The following is a 17666-nucleotide window of genomic DNA, read 5'->3' as shown; positions in this document are numbered from 1 at the left end:
AAAATAAGAGAGTCAGACTAGATAACTTTTAGGATCCACAATAACTCCAAGTCAATCCTCTGAATCCTCCAAAAGAGTTAACAGAAATTCAATTCTATCCAACAAAAGTTTCACTAAACATATACTATGTGACAGGCACTGTTCTAGGCATTAGGAATACCAAGACAAAGGTAAAATAGCCCTTGTCTCTGAAGGACATTTTACTGTTACAGAAACAGAGGTTGATGGAGGAAGAGGAGGAGGAAGAGAAGGGAAAAGAGGAGAGAGAGAGGAAGAGGAGGAGATGGGGTGGGAAAGAGGAGAAAGAGCATTTTAGGAACCTAGGATGTAGTACTAGAAGGACTTTGGATCAACTAATCTAATCTCATTTTACAGAGGAGGAATCTAAGATTCAAAAATGTTAAGTGTCACAAAGATAATAGCAGATTTCTGATCCAAATTGTCAAATCCAGATCACCAAATTCCAATGCATCAGTGCAAGGTCCAAAGAAGAAGTACCCCTTCTTGCTTCTATTTCCTGATAAATCATATTTTTGGCAAGTCATTAGAGAATTCAACCAATGTTCATTCCTCTTCTAGAGAAATTAAACTCCCAAAAGATATCAAGAAGCTTGAAAATCCTTATTTTTTTCATTCCTTGACTCTATGCTAGTTTTGTGATCTATTTTAAAATGTGAAGATCTATCCATGTCCTTCATATGGTCCAGAAGTCTGTCATATATTTCAATAACAGCATGACTTCTTGTCCTCTCCTTATATCCTCAAATGATCTTACCACTATGCTTTCCCTTGGTTTCTAACCCATACTATTTTCTATATAGATACCAGAATCCATGAGTTTTGTTACCCAACCTATTTCTGGATACCTTATAAACTACTTAGTGGCTCCTCCACAATTACTGGTTTTTTTAATCCTCCAAAGTTTCTGATTTAACAGCCTTGTCAATATTTTTCTCTCTTCTACCATTCCAGTTTAATATCCTTTTAATCAAATGACCTGAACACATTTTCCCTGTCCTTGAACAATACCCTATATCTAGTCATACTTTAATCAGTGACTCATTAATTTGCCTTAGGAATTAAATTAATTTTTGAGTTTCCTTAAAAAAGGAAAATAGAAAAATAGCATTGTCATAGAGCACTTGTTGCCAAATAAAGTCCTTAGACATCAAAACAGAACATTTGAAGGGATATATAGAATCTGGGTTTGAATTCTAGCTCCATTATTTACTCTCTGCTTGATCTTAGATAGGTCACTTAACCTCTCTAAGCCCCAGTGACCATATTTGTAAAATGAAGGGATTAGACTCTAGAGTCTGTTCAAGCTCTAAATCCTCTGATCCTATGGTCCATCCAATGTGTATAATTCTTCCCTTTCCCCTGACTATATCCATCTCCCTTCACCTTAATGTGCATGAGAGTATCAGATAAATTCAAGTTGATCTAAATGTAGCAACAGCTGAGGAAACTCTGGGCACCCCCAGGAAAGTCTCTGCTGTTTTGGTCCAATGGTATGGACTTTTTTTACTATTTATCATAATAGTCAAAACATGAATGAGAATGAGAGAAAGTGCCCTTTTGTAATTTTAGAGACAAAAATAGCTCTCATTTATATACGTTTCAAGGTTAACAACTGATTTTTTCCTCAGAGTAGTGTATTATTATTCCTTAAGCAATGTTTCCACACCCATACAAGTAGACAATATGTTCTAGGAGTTATGACTCTGGGTCCACTGTTCTTTCCCCTATTCTGTATTTAAGATGACCCACAAGGGTGAAATTGTATATTTTCAATATTTCCTCTGGCTTCCCTGACTGAGACTTCTTACCTCAGTTCCTGGAATGATTCTCATCTTCTTTCAAGTGCATCCCACCAAGAGAGAAGGGGTTATGATAGCTATCATTTCAGTACAAGGAGCACTTTTATACGTATAAGTACAGTACAAGATCTCTTATCTCTTACCTGGGTCTTCTAGCTCCAAACCCTATCCTGCCTTACCATGGCTTCTCACCTTCCATTTAATTTTTTTAAACCCTTACCTTCCATATTGGAAGCAACACTGTCTATTGGTTCCAAGGCAAGGCTGAAGGGGGTAAGGACTAGGCAATCGGGGTTAAGTGACCAAGGTTACAGAGCTAGGAAGTGTCTTAGGTCAAATTTGAACCCAACACCTCCCATATCTAGGCCTGGCTCTCAATCTACTGAGCCACCTAATCTGCCCCCTTACCTTCCAGTTAAGTCTTATACTGCAACTTGATAGGATCCAGAGCACAAGCAGAAGCTACAAGTGAAATTTTTCCAGGGGAGCATCTCAGCCACAGGCATGGTGTGCACATGATCCCTGGGGGGTCTACTGATTATAAGCTGGCCTTTTCTCTGCCTTTGCCTTGGTCTGTGTCCTAGACAGAGAACCATTGTTGGGGAACAACATGGTGAACTTGAAAGATCCCTGAATCAGGAATTAGGAAATCTTTATTCTTGTTCCAGTCTTTTCACTATATGTTCAGCCCATTCACTTAACTTAGGACCTCAGCTGCCTCATCTGTAAACTAAGGATTTAGACTAAATTGTCTGTAACATTTAAAATCTGATTCTGAAGGAAATTAGAAATGCAGGGAGCTGGTGGAAATATTAACTAATTTCTTGCAATTATCTGAAACACTCAACTTATTTTGAGCAATAGCATTTTATAAAGAAAAAGTACAGTACAGGTAAAAAAAAAATGAACATTCCCTTGAAGTCAGCAGTTATAGGACTTGACCTGTATTTCTTTACATTTAAAACATGTTTCTTTGAAACTATTCTCTTAAATCTATGTTGGGAGTTCCTGTTTCAAGCATCAGACCTGAAGGCTTCCCAAGGACAAAAGCGATGGCTTATTCCATCACACTTTAATGGTAAAATCGGGTAACTATTTAATCTCATTCTCCCTCCCACCCCTGTCCCCAGTAATGATAAACCTATTTGAGAGAGCAAGCAACAGGAATGAGGGAGGGAGGAAACAACAGTATACAAAGAGAGCCTTTGCCCCTCAGACTGTCTCCCACCTCTCGGACCCTGTAAGCCCCAACCTTTTTAATCCCTAGGTCCCCGGAGCTTCCTGTCTCTTCAATACCTCTTCCCCAATCTGATTTCCCCGTTTCATACCCGGCTCATTCCCTCTTTCATCCCTCCCCTTCCTCTCTCCTTCTTCCTTCCCTCCCCTTTCTCCTTGCTTTCCTCCTTCCAGTATAAACCCCCTCCTAGCCTCCAATGTCTCTCTGCCTCTGCACTCACCAGCCCCTGGGCACAGCACAAAGAGCAGCAGCAGCAGCAAGAACAGTGAAGGTGGCAGTTGGAGCCCAGACCAGAGCCAAGGCTGGGAGAGGGGCAGGGGCTGGGAGAGGGTAAGGGACAGAAACTGGGAGAGGGATAAAGGTTTGGAGAGGGATAAGGGCTTGGAAACAGACAAAGACTGAGAGAGAGGCAAAGGCGGGGAGAGAGGCTGCGAGAGGAACAGGGGCTGGTTCAAAGGTAACGAAAGAGGCTGGGGAAGAGGTAGGGATAGGGGCTGAGGCTGGGAAAGGGGACGGGGTTGAGAGAGAGGCTGGGAAAGGGGAAGGGAGTCCTGCTGAGAGAGGGACAAGTAAAGGGGTTGAGCCTGGGAAAGCGGATGAGAAAAAGGCAGGAAGAGGGGCTGTTCTTGGTGCTGAAGTGGGAAAAGGCCGCTGTTCTGCTCCATAATGAGAAAGACGAGATGGAGCAAGGATTTAGGCGTGTTTCCAGGATGTGAGGGGAGATGAGGCGATGGAGAAGGGGCGGGGGAAAAGGGGGCTCCAGGGATGGGAGGAGAAGGAGGTAGTCCCGGAATGGGGGTTGAGGGTCCTGAAATGGATGGCTGAGAGCAGGAATCTGGAGCCTGGTACGGGGGTCCCAGGATGATGGTGGGGAAGCGGGGATGGAAAGGAGAAGGCGGGCCCCTAGCTTTTGGCTGCAGCTACCGGGGCCTGGGGTCCCTGGGCCGGGCCGGGCCAGGGGCGGGGGCGGGGGCGGGGGCGGCTCTGAGCTGCAAGACCAGGCCAAGCAGCGGCCCTCCACTTAACGTCATTCTGACGCCCCGCCCTCCACCGGCTCTATAGGCCTTGTAAAATAAAGCCCACCCCTTGTCCGATCCCATTGGTCATACCCAGGGTCAGTTTGACCGGCCTCATTGGCCTCATACAGGGACTGCCCTCCCGGCTCCTGAGACAGAACCTCATCTCTTTGCCCGCCCCTTCTAGTCCACCACTGAAAGGACGGTCCACGGACGTTCCACCGAATCCGATCCCCGCCTTTACTAAAGAGACTGTCCTGCTCCTGGTAGCGACAGCCCTCTGGGGAGAAATATTCTTCGCCTCAAGAAAAAACTAACCTCAGGCCTTGGCCTCCCGGAGACCCCGTTGGTAGATCTCTCCCCACCTTCTCTAATAACCTGCGTCTCTCCAGGCCCTACCTCCAACTCCTGCTAGCGTCCCCAACATCCCCACTGACGGCTCGAACCCCTTTAGTAACCCTTCTCAGTACCCTTACTCTAACCCTTACTCCAACCACCACCTTCCCTGCCTCGGGCCTCCATTGCCAGATCTACCATTCCCATTTACTCCCCACTCCTGATTGCTTCCCAGCAACTCCATTCTATCTGGTCCTGCCACCTCCCTCCTCAGAAACTAGCCCCCCAACAATTGGGCTTCTTGTTGCTATGGACTGGGGGTTCTAGTTGCCAAGGTAATGAATCCCTCCACTATAGGTCTGGAAGCTTCCATGTAAACGCCTCCCCCTCAGATCTTGTAAGAAATCTTTAATCCTTTCCCTCCCCAACCCCATTTATTTCCAAAGACCAGTTTCTCCTTTGTCAATTCTCTAATTCCATTCTGTGTACCTACCCCCTCCTCCAGAGTATCTCCATCTTTAATCCTGGCCTCACCTTTTGTGCCCCTCTCTTAAGACCTACTCCTCTCCCACAAAAAAAAAAAAAACAAAAAACCTTCCCTAAATTCCAAGATCTGCCCCCAAAATAATCTTCCCTTGATCCCAGAGCTTTCCCTAATTCCTTCACCCTACCCCAAATGCTTGACTTATTCTTAAGAGCTTCTCACTTTTCATGCCCCAGCCTCCTGCCTGACTCATCGAAAACATTAATGACTTTTCCTTTCTGGTCATCTTTCAAGTTTTCTGTTCCCAAAGTTCCAGGAATGAATCTAAGGACCAGCTGTTACAAGTAAACTAGAGGTACAAAGCTTTCTTCATATCCCCTCATCTTTGTATTCTCATTCACTTCCCCCTCCTCTCTGTATTATACACCTCATTCTTCCATCATATCCTAAAGTATGTGCCCAATTCTCTCCAAAATACCTTCCATTCTCATCCATCATTCTCAAATTACGTCCTTCCTCCTCTTTCCATTATCCTCTAACTTTGTGCCACTATTTACTCTGTCCTCCCCCATCATTGGATCCTATCTCCTCCCTTCCCCATCACATAACCCCTTAACATATGTCCCATCACATCTACTCTTCATATTCCCTGTTGTCCTCTTATGTGTTACCTCCTCATTCTCCTAGCATTACATCTCCAATATCATATCCCCATTTTCAACACTTTCCTCTCCATTTCTGCCTCTCCTGACAGCCTTCTATCCATACCTATCATGTTCCTCATTCATTTCCACTCATTTGTCTCCCAGATGAACAAAGAAAAAACATTCAAATGAATTTTGCTCCCCAAAATATTCTTAACTGTGGAAACATAAAGATCATTTGACCTTGAAAAGAGCATGTTTGTTTATTAGATCCAATAAAAGCCATACAGAGTACATGCACAGATTTGTCCTTGAAAACAGAAGTCTGTTTCCTAGTTGTGTGACCTTGGGCAAATCACTTAACCCCGATTGCCTAGCCCTTATCCCTCTTCTGCCTTAGAACCAATACTTAGTATTGATTCTAAGATGGAAGAAAAAAGAGAAGGGGAGGAGAGATTAAGAGGAGGGAGATAGGAAGGAAGGAAGGAAGGAAGGAAGGAAGGAAGGAAGGAAGGAAGGAAGGAAGGAAGGAAGGAAGGAAGGAAGGAAGGAAGGAAGGAAGGAAGGAAGGAAGGAAGGAAGAAGGGAAGGAGGGAAGGAAATAGAGGTATATATCAAATACAAAAGGTTAAAATAATCTGATTATTTTGGAAAATTCCTAGTCCCCAAATAAATAATCAGAAAATTCCTTTTTATAAGACATTTTACTTGTAACAAAAATACTTATAAGTATATGCACACAAAATTTAATAGAAAAGGAGATAGAAGAGAATTATATCTTTCCAAGTAGCATGCTAAACTATTCTCCCTTAGACTTCCCATACTTTCTTCACTCTTTGTTTTTGCTCACACTATTCCCTATGCCTGGAATGCCCTCTTCAATTCCTTAACCCTCCTCCCACGTAATGAATTCTCACCCAGCCTTTAAAACCACTCAAATGATATCTCCTCCAAAAAGTCTTTTCTCCTTCACTTCTCTCCCCACTTTCTTAGTGATAGCTTTCCTACTTGGTACTCACTGTATCTTCCTAATGTATTTATTCATTTGTTTGTACTATAGCTATTTGCATGTGTGTCTTATCTGTTTAACTAGACTATAAGTTCCAGGAGAATGGGGACTGTGTTTTATTTGAACTTTGTATTTTACCTAGGGTTTAACACACAGTAAGTGTTTAATATTATATGTGTTTTGTTGAATTGAATTACTATATGTGGAGAGATATCATCTCTCAGTAGAGTCCAAAAAGACCTGTGTAAAGTGAATATAACCTTAAGCTGATGTATTCTGTGAGTCTTCAAGGTTATTTTGGTATTTCCTGAGATTTGCAGGGTGCCTTTTATCTTTTCATACTACAAATAAATCTACTTTAACTATTCCCCCCCCCCACTGACCTGCTGAAAAAGAATATTTTCTAATGATCCCTCTAAAGTCAATCAAATCCTTGCTATCTTAAAATAAAAATCTAATACAACATCAACCTTGGGTCACAATGGCCCTTTACTTACTAATGCCTTGAACATAATGATGCAATCTTATCCCAAGTCTAGCAAGGAAAAACACACTTATGGCTTTGTACTTACTTTTCCACCACACAAATATGAAATATATCATCTTTGAGAAATTGTTGCTGACAATCAAGTTTATCTTTGGTACCTGAAGAAAGCTAAAACATTGATACATGGTTTGACCACCAAAATTCAACTTTATGGGTTCCCCAACCAAATCATTTCTGATGATAGACCTCAATTCATTTCATACTCTGGACAGAACCTCTTCCCCACCATCAAGATCAAAGTATATTTTGTCCTCTACAAATTAAAAATCAAGCCATGCATAATAATAACACCTCCAGTGCTATGCCACCTACCAATAAGAAAATTGGGCCTTATTACCTCTCACTGCTCAAAATTGTCTATACCTCCATGAAAAGTATCCTTTCATTCAATATATTATTTCTTCACATATTTCCTGTCACTTCCTCTTTTCACTACTGTTTTGGTTATAAAAGATATAAATGCCATTGTAACATAGTTCTAAGCCTTCTAGGTGCTTCCTACACCTAGCCACAAACTTATATAAATAGCAAAGCCAAAGTAAACTCTTGCTGTTGGGAGCAAAGTATGACTACTTGGTACTTTAAAAGCACCCAGCATCTCATTATGCTCTAAGAAATGACAAAGGGTATGGTTTCATAGAAACCTGGGAAGACTTATATGAACTGATGCAGAGTAAAGTCAGTAGAACCTGGAGAAAAAAATGTATACTATGATTACAACATTGAAAAAAAAAAGCTTTTAAAGACTTAACTCTGATCAATGCGGTAGTCAACTATGACTCCAGTGGACTGATACCTCCTTCTGACAGAGAGATGATGAGTTCAGGATGCAGAATGAGACACATTTTCGACATTGCTAATTAGAGAACTTGTTTTGCTTGACAGATGAATATATGTTACAAAGGTTTTGTTGTTTATTTCCATAATAATAATACATTATTATGGGAAAAGGGAGGAAGTGAATGAGAATGAAAATAAATGCTTGTTAATTAAAAAAATATGTATCTTAAGAAAATTATATCCAGAACTCCAAAAGACTAGATGACTATTTCCTTGGATCATTCCCTTTTTCCAAAATCATCAACCCTTTGACCTATAAAGTAAAGCCCTATCACATCCTCAAGGTAAACTCCATGCTTCTTCGGTCACTCTGTTAAGCTGAATGCACAGGTTCATACCCAGTACAGACCCCTCCCTAACACATATGTACAACAGAAAAGAAATCTAAGTCTGAGATCTTCTATATACCTAGGTCTGGTCTGTAATTTGTCAACAAAAAAGGCTTTTAACTAGAGCTTCAGACTTTGAAATTTGTTCATATCTCTGTACTTCTTCCCTTTCTGCCATTCCCCTACTGACCCCCTTCTTAACCTAGTCCACTTCTTTCCCCCAGTAAACATTTACCTTTCATGACTGTTAATAAACCTTCTCTCCTGGAATAATGCCTTTATCTTTGGCTCCTCAGCCAAGGATATTTGCATCTTTGCCAATATGGCTGTAGTTAACTATATTTTTATATTTCAGATGTGGTCTTCAGCTAGATGTGGCTTAAGATGCTAGAAATTAGTTCTAGCCAAATGTTATTGAGACATGAAGCTGCTTTAATGGCCATATCCTTAATAGTAGTAATTTCCCCTGAATTTGCAGTTCGTTCTTCTATCTCTTTCCTTTGCACCAACTTCGAAGCTTTAGATTTTTGGTCACTATGTCTCCTTTAGCTTTATGCTTATTGATTGACTCTTGTGCTTCACAGACTCATATCTGTGCTCATCTTATCAATTGGTCACTCATCTTCACCACTTCCTCTCCCCACAACCTACTTCAATCCTCTCCTCCCACCCCATAACTCTACCGGTATGAGAGTTATATTCACAACCTGATGCTACTCATATCCCACCACTGACAAAAGGACTAATCAGCCCTTATTTTACCTCTTTACCTACCCAGAGTACTTGATTGCATTACTTTTCCTATCCATAGAGCACTTGAACTTCCCAGTGACCTCAGCCAAGAACTGGAGCTCCCTTACTTCCTGAACCATCCCTATTCCTCATCTCTTAAGATTTCTCCTGATTTTCATTCTCTGTTCTTATCCCTCATCTCCTAATATCCCAAGAATCACTCATGACTGATCCTCCAAATTCTACCCTAATATACCATGTTCCCTTTTCTACCAACAGATGGATGCTGATAAGATACCTGAGGAACCTACAAGTATCAATAATGAGGCGGCTACTCCGGATTTTGCAGTGGAAGTTCCCACCTCTTCAGAGTCCTTCACTCAAGAGAAAGCCCTCCATGCTGGGGAATCCCTCATTTATGATGAATCTGTGACTAGTTCTTTTTCTTCAGTGGTTGTAGGCAAACCATCTGAGGTCCATTCTGATAAAAAGAAAGAAGAAACCCTCAATGCTGAAGAGTTTAAGAGCCCAGTGGAGAGTACATTGCCCTCAACCCACTTCCTTCCAACCAAAACTCACCAATCCATAGAAGAATCCAAAGTTAAAGAGAGACAGCATAAAGAATCCATAACTAATGACCATCCCCATCCAACCCATCGACCTAGCCAAGGAAAGAAGACATCGAAGAAGTCAAGCCCACGTAATAACTGCTTCCCCAAAACCTCCCTCAACACTCCCAAACCCAAAACCCATTTCCCATCCCCAGGGCCCTCAACCACATCCTCAAACCCTTGCCCCAGAACCATGATCATCACAGTTCTGAGACATATGCATTCTCCCATTTCAAGGTCCTTTATTATTAATCCCCAAGCTACTCTTATTTCCATCCCAGAACCCCTGCTCAGAGCCTCAACCCTTCTTTTCCATGTTCAGGAACCTCACCTTCACTCTCATTCCTTCAGGTTATAAGGAACTGCACCTTCCAAATTATAAATATTTCCTTCCTTCCCCCAGATTATACAGTACCTTTCCTCCCTAATTATATAGCCCCTTTTTTTCAGATTACATGAGCTTCCCGGCTTTCATCACCTGTCCCTCGGGGACTCCACTCCCTACCAGATTATACAGTGCCCTCAATACTTTGTTCAAGTTTACATACCCCTACAAGGTTATGCAGCACCCCCTTCCACCTCCACCTCCAATTTCAACATCCTCATTCCTTCAGGTTCCACAGGTCCTTTCTGTTGGATATAACTATTTTCTTAGGTTTTGGTTTTTGGTGGTTTTTTTTCTGTATATGTGACAATTCTTTTTCTTTTTATATTTGTTCTTTATTTTTAGCTTCCTTCTTTTCTTAAATTATGGATTCCAGATTTTATCCCTCCTATCTCTCTCCCACCCACTGAGAAGGCAAACAATATATCAATTATACATGTAAAATCATGCAAAACATATTTCCACATTAGCCATATAACCAAAAAGAAAAGAAAATGAGAAAAGTTATACTGAGAATTCATCAGTTCTTTCTTTGTAGGTAGCATTTTTTTCATCATGAGTCCTTTATAATAGTCTTGGATCACTATTGGTCAGAGTAGCCATGTCTTCTAATATGCTCATAATAATCATATTATGAAATAAAACAGCTAAAACCAAGAAAAGTTTAAAAAGAAAAAAGTGTGCTTTAATATGCATTCAGTCCATAGCAGTTCTTTCTCTGAAGGTACGTAGCATTTTTCATCATGAGTCTTTCAGAAATGAGCTCATTGTACTGCTGAGAATGTCTAAATCATTCATAACTGAACATTGTACAGTACTGCTGTTAACTCTAGACAATGCTCTGGATCTGCTCACTTCACTTTATATCTGTTCATGTAGATTTTTCATAAAGCATCATTCCCATCATTCCTTATAACACAATAGTATTCCATCACAATCATATACCACATGTTCAACCATTTCCCAGTTGATGGGATTCAGGCCTAGTAGTGCTACTGGGGAGTCAAAGAGGATGCACAATTTTATGGACTTTTGGCCATAATTCAGTTGCTCTCCAGAATGTTAGATTAACTCCATCAATAGTGCATTAGTGTCTCAGTTTTCTCACATCCCATCTAACATTTATCATCCTTTTCCACCATATTCAGCCAATCTGACAAGTGGAAAGGTAGTACCTGAGTTGTTTTAATTTGCATTTTTCTAAATAGTGATTTAAAGCATTTTTTCATATAACTATAAAAAGGTTTTATTTTTCTGAAAACTACATATTCATATCCTTATACCATTTATCATTTGAAGAATAACTTGTATTCTTATAAATTTCACTCTGTTCGCCATATATTTTAGAAATGGAGCTTTTATCAGATAAACTTGCTGTAAAATATTTTCTCCATTATTCTTCCTTCATTTATTGACTTTTGCTTTACAAAATCTTTTTAATTTAATGTAATCAAAAATATCCATTTTATATTCCATAATGCTCTCTATCTCTTGTTTGGTCATAAATTCTTCCCTTATCCACAAGTCTAACATAAACAATTCCATGCTCCCCAAATTTGCCTAACCTAACACATGGCTAATTTTTGTGAAGGTTTTTTTTGTGAAGGTACCACATACCATGGAAAACAAGATATATTCCTTTCTATTCCCAGTTTTCTCCAGGTCTATCATATCTAACTTCTCTAAAATTCTATTCATCTTCTCAATGTCTTTTGTGGTTGTTTTTTGGTTCAATCTGTTTAGTTCTGAGAGGGAAAAGTTGAGGTCCCTCACTAATAAAGTTTTTTACTTCTATTTTCCTCCTTTAACTCCTTTAAATTTTCCTTTAAGAATATGGATGCTATTCAATTTGGTTCATATATTAGTATTGATTAGTATTGAAACCGCTTCATTGTATATGATAATTTTAAGCAAAATGTAGAGTTATCCCTTTTAATTAGATCTATTTTTGCTTTGTCTGAGATCATAATTGCTACCCCTTTTTTTAACTTCAACTGAAGCACAATAGATTTTGCTCTAGCCCCTTACCTTTATTATGTGTATGTAAACAACATACAATGAACTTTCAGTTTTTAATACATTCTGCTATCTTCTATCATTCCCCACTTCTCTTATTCCTCTCCTCTCCTACTTCCTGTAAGATAAGATAGATTTATATACCCAACTGGGTGTGTATTTTCTCTTTAAGCCAATTCTGCTGAGTAAGATTCAAACATTGCCTGCTACCACCTCTAGTGTCCTCTTCACTCTAAAAGTTCTTTCATATGGGATAATTTATTCCATTCTACCTCTCCTTTCTCCCTTATCATAGCAATCCCTTTTTCTTACCCATTAATTTTTTTTATATCATCTATCATAGTCAACTCACACCCATACTCTCTCTAAATTTACACTCCTCCTAATTGCCCTAATAAAGACGGTGTTCTTAGGAGTTAACAAGTATCATCTTCCCAAGTAGGAATGTAAACATTTTAATTCCATTGAGTCCTTTATGATTAATTACTCTTTCATGTTTACCTTTTTATGCTTTTCTTGAGTCATCTGATTGAATGTTAAATTTCCTAAGTCTTTTCATCAAGATTGCTTGAAAGTCTTCTATTTCATTAAGTACCATTCCCCCCTTAAAGTACTATACTCAGTTTTACTGGGTAGGTAATGGTTCTTGGTTATAATCTTAGATCCTTTGCAGTATGGAATATCATATTCCAAACTCTGTAATCTTTTAATATGGGAATTGCTGAATCTTCTGTGATACTATGATGGCACAAATATTTGAATTGTTTCTTTCTGAATGATTACAGTATTTCCTCCTTGACTTGAGAGCTCTGGAATTTGGCTATATTCCCTGGAGTTCTCATTCAGGAATCTTTTAAGAGATAATTGGTAGATTCTTTCAGTTTCCATATTACTTTCTGGATCTGATGGGGGCAACCTTTCTTGATAATTTCTTAAAATATGATGTCTAGGCTCTTTCTTTGATCATCGTCTTTCAGCTAGTCCAATACTTCTTAAATTCTCTCTCCTCTATTTTCTGTTGTTTTTCTGATTAGACATTTCATGTTTCCTATTTTTCATTCATTTGACTTTATTTTGTTTCTTGAAGTTCCATGAGGGAATTAGCTTCCACTATTTTAATTTTTAAGAAGCTATTTCCTTCAGTGAGCTTTGGTGCCTCCTTTTCCAATTGGTTTATTCTACTTTTAAAAGGAATTATTTTATTCAGTGAATGTTTTTGCTTTTACCATTAGGTCAATGTTATTTTTTAAGTTATTTTCTTCTATATTTTTGTCTTTTTTTACCACACTGTTAATTCTATTTTTATAATTTTCCTGCATCACTCTCATTTATTTTCCCAATTTTTTCCTTTACCACCTCTATCTCTTTCTTTAATTTTTTTCTTGGAATTCTTGTTGGTCTTCAGTTCAATTAGCATTTTTCTTTGAGGTTTTGCTCTTATATTCATGTTACTGTCTTCTAGATTTATGTCTTTGTCTTCCCTACTACCACAGCAACTTTTTATGATCAAGTTCTATTTTTTATTATTTACCCAGATAATTTCTTCACTTTGAATTTTGTGTTAAAGTTGGTCTCTGCTTGTCTGGAAGTAAGGAGGCATTGTTCCAAGTTTCAGGGTTTTATGTGCTATTTTCGGAGTTAGTTCTAGGAGTCTACAAGTCTTCGCTGCTTCCAAGGTAGTGTGATCCAAGGAGAGATGTGGTCACCATTCTCCTGGTCTACTCTATGTTCATTACTCAGGAAGGACCACTGCTGCCCTGCAGCTACAAGTCCTTGTACTCCTCTTAGCACTGAAATTGAAACCAGGGACCCTTTTTCCTATGTCCAGATGAAAAGCACTCCTGACCATCCTGGAATTGCAACCCCGAACTGCTTATGAACAATAGAGCTGCCATTCAATATCAGTTGCACCTAGTGGCAACAGTTATCTTACACACCTTTACCACCACTGGGCCAAGAGTTCCCAAAGCTGTTGCTGCTGCCCCTGCAGTCACTATCATGGCTGCATCCAAGGACCACTTGATGGTGCTCCTGCTGCGTGCTGGGTTTGCACCCATCCTATTGTTATTGACTTCTCCTATGAACCTCCTAAGTTGTTTTAGACAGGAATAATGTATCCCTCTGACCTTTAATTGGCTCTGAACTCCAAAATTTGATTTGAAACTTTATTTTAAGTTATTCAGAGGGGAATATTGGAAAAGTTCAGCTGTATGTCAACCTATACTCTGCCATCTTGTCTTTTTTTTTTAGCAATGGATGACAAGCTTATTTTTAAGGTTTTATTGATTTTTTTCTAGTGTCACAAGAATTTCTCAAAATATCACCTCCCATAGCATAACAGAAAAACAATTAAGCAAAAATTACTGACAAACAGCTATCTCTGACAACATATGCAAGATTACAAATCTGTGGTCACCCATCTCTCCATTGAGATATAAAGAAAAGAGTGTTTCATAATCTTTTCTCTGTTTTTTTTTTGTTGTTGTTGTTGTTGTTTTTGCTGTCACTAAATTTTTGCCATGAGCATTTTGGGATATATAAAGGATTTTTGGTCTTTAACTTCCTTGAGTTATATGCTTTGTGGTTTGATCACTGAATCAAAGGGTAACATCAATAATTTCAAATAGTTTTCCATTATGGTTGGACCAATTCTACTGATTTACCAAATTCATGCTGGTTTTCCCATAACCCCTCCATCTTTAAATATTTTGATCTCTTCACCAAATTTGATGAGAGAGAAATAAAATCTCAGGTATTTTATTTTTATTTCTTTTATCATTGGTTTTTTGATTGGGGCATGGGAGAGTGGAACAACCCTTTATTTGGAGTCTGAAGAGATAAATTCAAATTCTACCTCTATCACTACTTCTGTGACCTGGGGCAAGTAGCTCAACATTCCCTAGCCTAAATTCCCCCATATATAAGCTGAAAGGGTTGATAATAAGATGGCCCCTGAAGTTAACTGCCAGCTCTATATCTATAATCCTAAACTTTGGTACTTTTTAAAGTTCTTGTAGGTATCATTTCTTATTTTTAAAATTATTTGTATTCTTTAGTCTTATCTTTCGAGACTGGTTCTTAAAGATTCTTATGGCTGCTTCAATTCTCTATACATCTTGGCTTATCTGACTTTAATCAGAGATACCTGATGCAAAGATTTTTTCATCCCACTTAATTTTTATATTGATTTGTTTATTCATGTTTGGTTTTTAATATTCTGTAATATGAATTGTGTGTGTATGTGTTTTTTAATGATCTCTTCTATCCTTTATTTGGTTAAGAATTCACTTCTAATGAGAGATCCAAAAGGTACTTTCTTTCATTATATTCTCTTTGTTTAATAATGCAACTTTTTTTTTTACATTTAGGTCACTTATTCATTTTATATAAGATGGCATAAAGTATAAGATGCTGGTTTTATCTTATTTATTATCCTGTTTGGATCTATTATCTATTTTAGTTCATGGCTTTCATGCTTACCTTATAATTCTTATTGGATTGAGGATATCCTTACCCCTGGTAGTTTGTGTCTTTGAGATTATTGTACTATGGGCTACTATTTTCAATTGCTTCTGGATCTTGCTTATCCAATCTGTTCCACATATCTATTTCCTACTTTTTAACCAATACCAAACAGTTTTGATTATCACTTCTCTATAAGATAATTTGTGAAATTGTAATGCTATATTACTACCTCAATTCCCATTGTTCCTTATTATATCCTTTGGACTTGTAGATTTCAAGATTCAAATGAATCTTTTTTAATTTTTTCTAGTTCTATAAAAAATCCTTTGTTAGTATGATTGCTATAGCACTAGATTTGTAGAATAACTTAGATAGTACTATTATTTAGATCTTAATGGTGTGAACCACCCATGAACAGTAATTCTTTCAAGAGTGTTTTTATATAAATCATTAATGAGTTTTGTCAAATTGTCAAAAAGTCCTGAGTGTGGCTTCATAGACTAACACAATTATAAAAAATCTTTGATAGTTGACCTAAATAGAGTTTTTATATGATAGAATATTTTCTCCTGGTTTTTGTTATTATGCTAGAAATGCTAATAATTATTATGGATTTTTTGTATCCTGTGATTTGACTGAAGTTATTAATCAGCTTGTTTAGTTTTGTTACTAATTCCCTGACAATTTCTAAGGAAGCCATCATGTCGCCTACAAACAAGGATAATTTTCTCTCCTCTTTTTTTATGTCTATAGCTTTAATTTCTCTCATCTTATTGTGATAGCTAGTGTTTCTAGAACTTGTAAAATCATGGAAAGAGGGAAATCCTTGTTTTGGTCTTCTAGGTATTAGAAAAGTTTCCAGTGATTCTTCATTCCAAATAATGATTGTTTTTAGTTTTAGATATATACTTTCATTCATATTCAAGAAGGCTACTTCCATGCCTGTTTTTATTTTAATATTAGTGAGGACTGTTTTGTATAAGATATTTTTTTCTGTATCTGTTATTATTTATAATAATATGGAGTTTGTTTATAGGATTAATTATGCTAATTATTTCCTAATGTTGAAGCATCTTTGAATCTCTGATGTAAATCAAACTTGATAACCGTGCTTTTTGCAGATGATGTTGTCTCTGCAAAAAAAATTTTTTTTAATTTTTAATTAATATTTATTTATAAAATTTTTCTATAGTTTTTCTTTCTTTATCCCTCCATGGTTTGAATATAATGGTATTCTTTTTTTTAATTTTTGTTGTTGTCATTGTTGCAAATCTCATCCTGGATAATTTTCCTCTCCTCCCTGCTATAATCACTCTAGCATATGATTACAAAAATTCAAAAAGACAATGATCAGAATGCAAAATGAATTAAAACATTAACATTGTACCATAGAATCCTCCAGCATACATAGCACCTTCTCTCCTTAACTTACATAATTTTTTAATCAACAATCATTTTGCAAAATATTTCTGTATTACAGTAGTAGCATATATTATTGTTATACTATTGGTAGTATTACTAGTAGTACTATTAGAAGTGATTTTATACTATTAGTAGTAAAGATGACACCATTTCAGCAGCTGCAGTGACCAAAGAATGATTTTTGCTTTCTTCATTTTGTGACTTCTGTGCACTTTTATAGCCCCCAAATCCAGTAGTAGATGGCTTTGGAAAAGATGTTTCTACTAGCCCTGCTACTGTTGCTCTCTTAGAAGAAGCCCTTTTCCAGTTTACATGGAAATACTTTCCCAGGTCATCTGCATTATTAGACCTGTATGACACCGGTCCCACTACTAAAGTGATTATAGTTGGAGTCTACTTTGTTTCAGATTCAAATTTCCTCGTTAAAAATTGACTCATGCTAAAAATAAGTGAAGACCGCAAATATAGAATAGCATCTTTAATGTGTTTATTTGACTGGAAAGTCCTCAGACAAGTCTGGTTAGAAAAAAGCCAGGGCAATTATTGTTCAGTAGAAGTGTCATCTTTGTGGAACGTGGAGTGGTGTCAGCTGTAATAGGTCAGTTAAGTTAATTCATGAGTAACCTCACAAGTTCTGTTGTCCAGTCTCTCTACCAACGAGCTATTTCAGGACATCAGTGTGGGTATGCACAACCCTTTTAATGTTTGCCTGAGTGTGATGATATATGGTAGTATATACTGATTGAGATAAGTTCTTGATCACAAATTTCTTA

General features: G+C 37.9%; 2 protein-coding genes across 6 annotated transcripts in view; one reads left to right on the top strand and one right to left on the bottom strand.

The window, feature by feature from the left end:
• Window positions 1-4091, bottom strand: part of TMEM8B (transmembrane protein 8B) — a 72712-nt gene extending 68621 nt beyond the window's left edge. The window contains exon 1 of the mRNA XM_056806079.1: window positions 3278-4091. Coding sequence (XP_056662057.1) covers window positions 3278-3722 — 445 coding nt within the window. The 5' untranslated portion in view covers window positions 3723-4091. The remainder of the gene's footprint in view (window positions 1-3277) is intronic.
• Window positions 4092-4141: 50 nt separating this feature from the next.
• Window positions 4142-17666, top strand: part of FAM221B (family with sequence similarity 221 member B) — a 40812-nt gene continuing 27287 nt past the window's right edge. For 2 of the 5 annotated variants that reach the window (XM_007498785.2, XM_007498786.3), the window contains exons 1-3: window positions 4142-4422; window positions 5130-5248; window positions 9274-9694. In XM_007498785.2, the coding sequence (XP_007498847.1) occupies window positions 9274-9694 (421 nt within the window). In that variant the 5' untranslated portion in view covers window positions 4142-4422; window positions 5130-5248. Of the gene's footprint in view, window positions 4423-4741; window positions 4807-5129; window positions 5249-9273; window positions 9695-17666 lie in introns of those variants that run through there. The other 3 variants (XM_007498789.2, XM_007498787.2, XM_007498790.3) reach the window with 3 other exon arrangements.

Source organism: Monodelphis domestica, chromosome 7 (genome assembly GCF_027887165.1).
Source record: "Monodelphis domestica isolate mMonDom1 chromosome 7, mMonDom1.pri, whole genome shotgun sequence".
Lineage (NCBI taxonomy): Eukaryota > Metazoa > Chordata > Mammalia > Didelphimorphia > Didelphidae > Monodelphis > Monodelphis domestica.
Note: the sequence above shows the minus strand (reverse complement) of the source record. Positions and strands in the feature narration are given on the sequence as shown.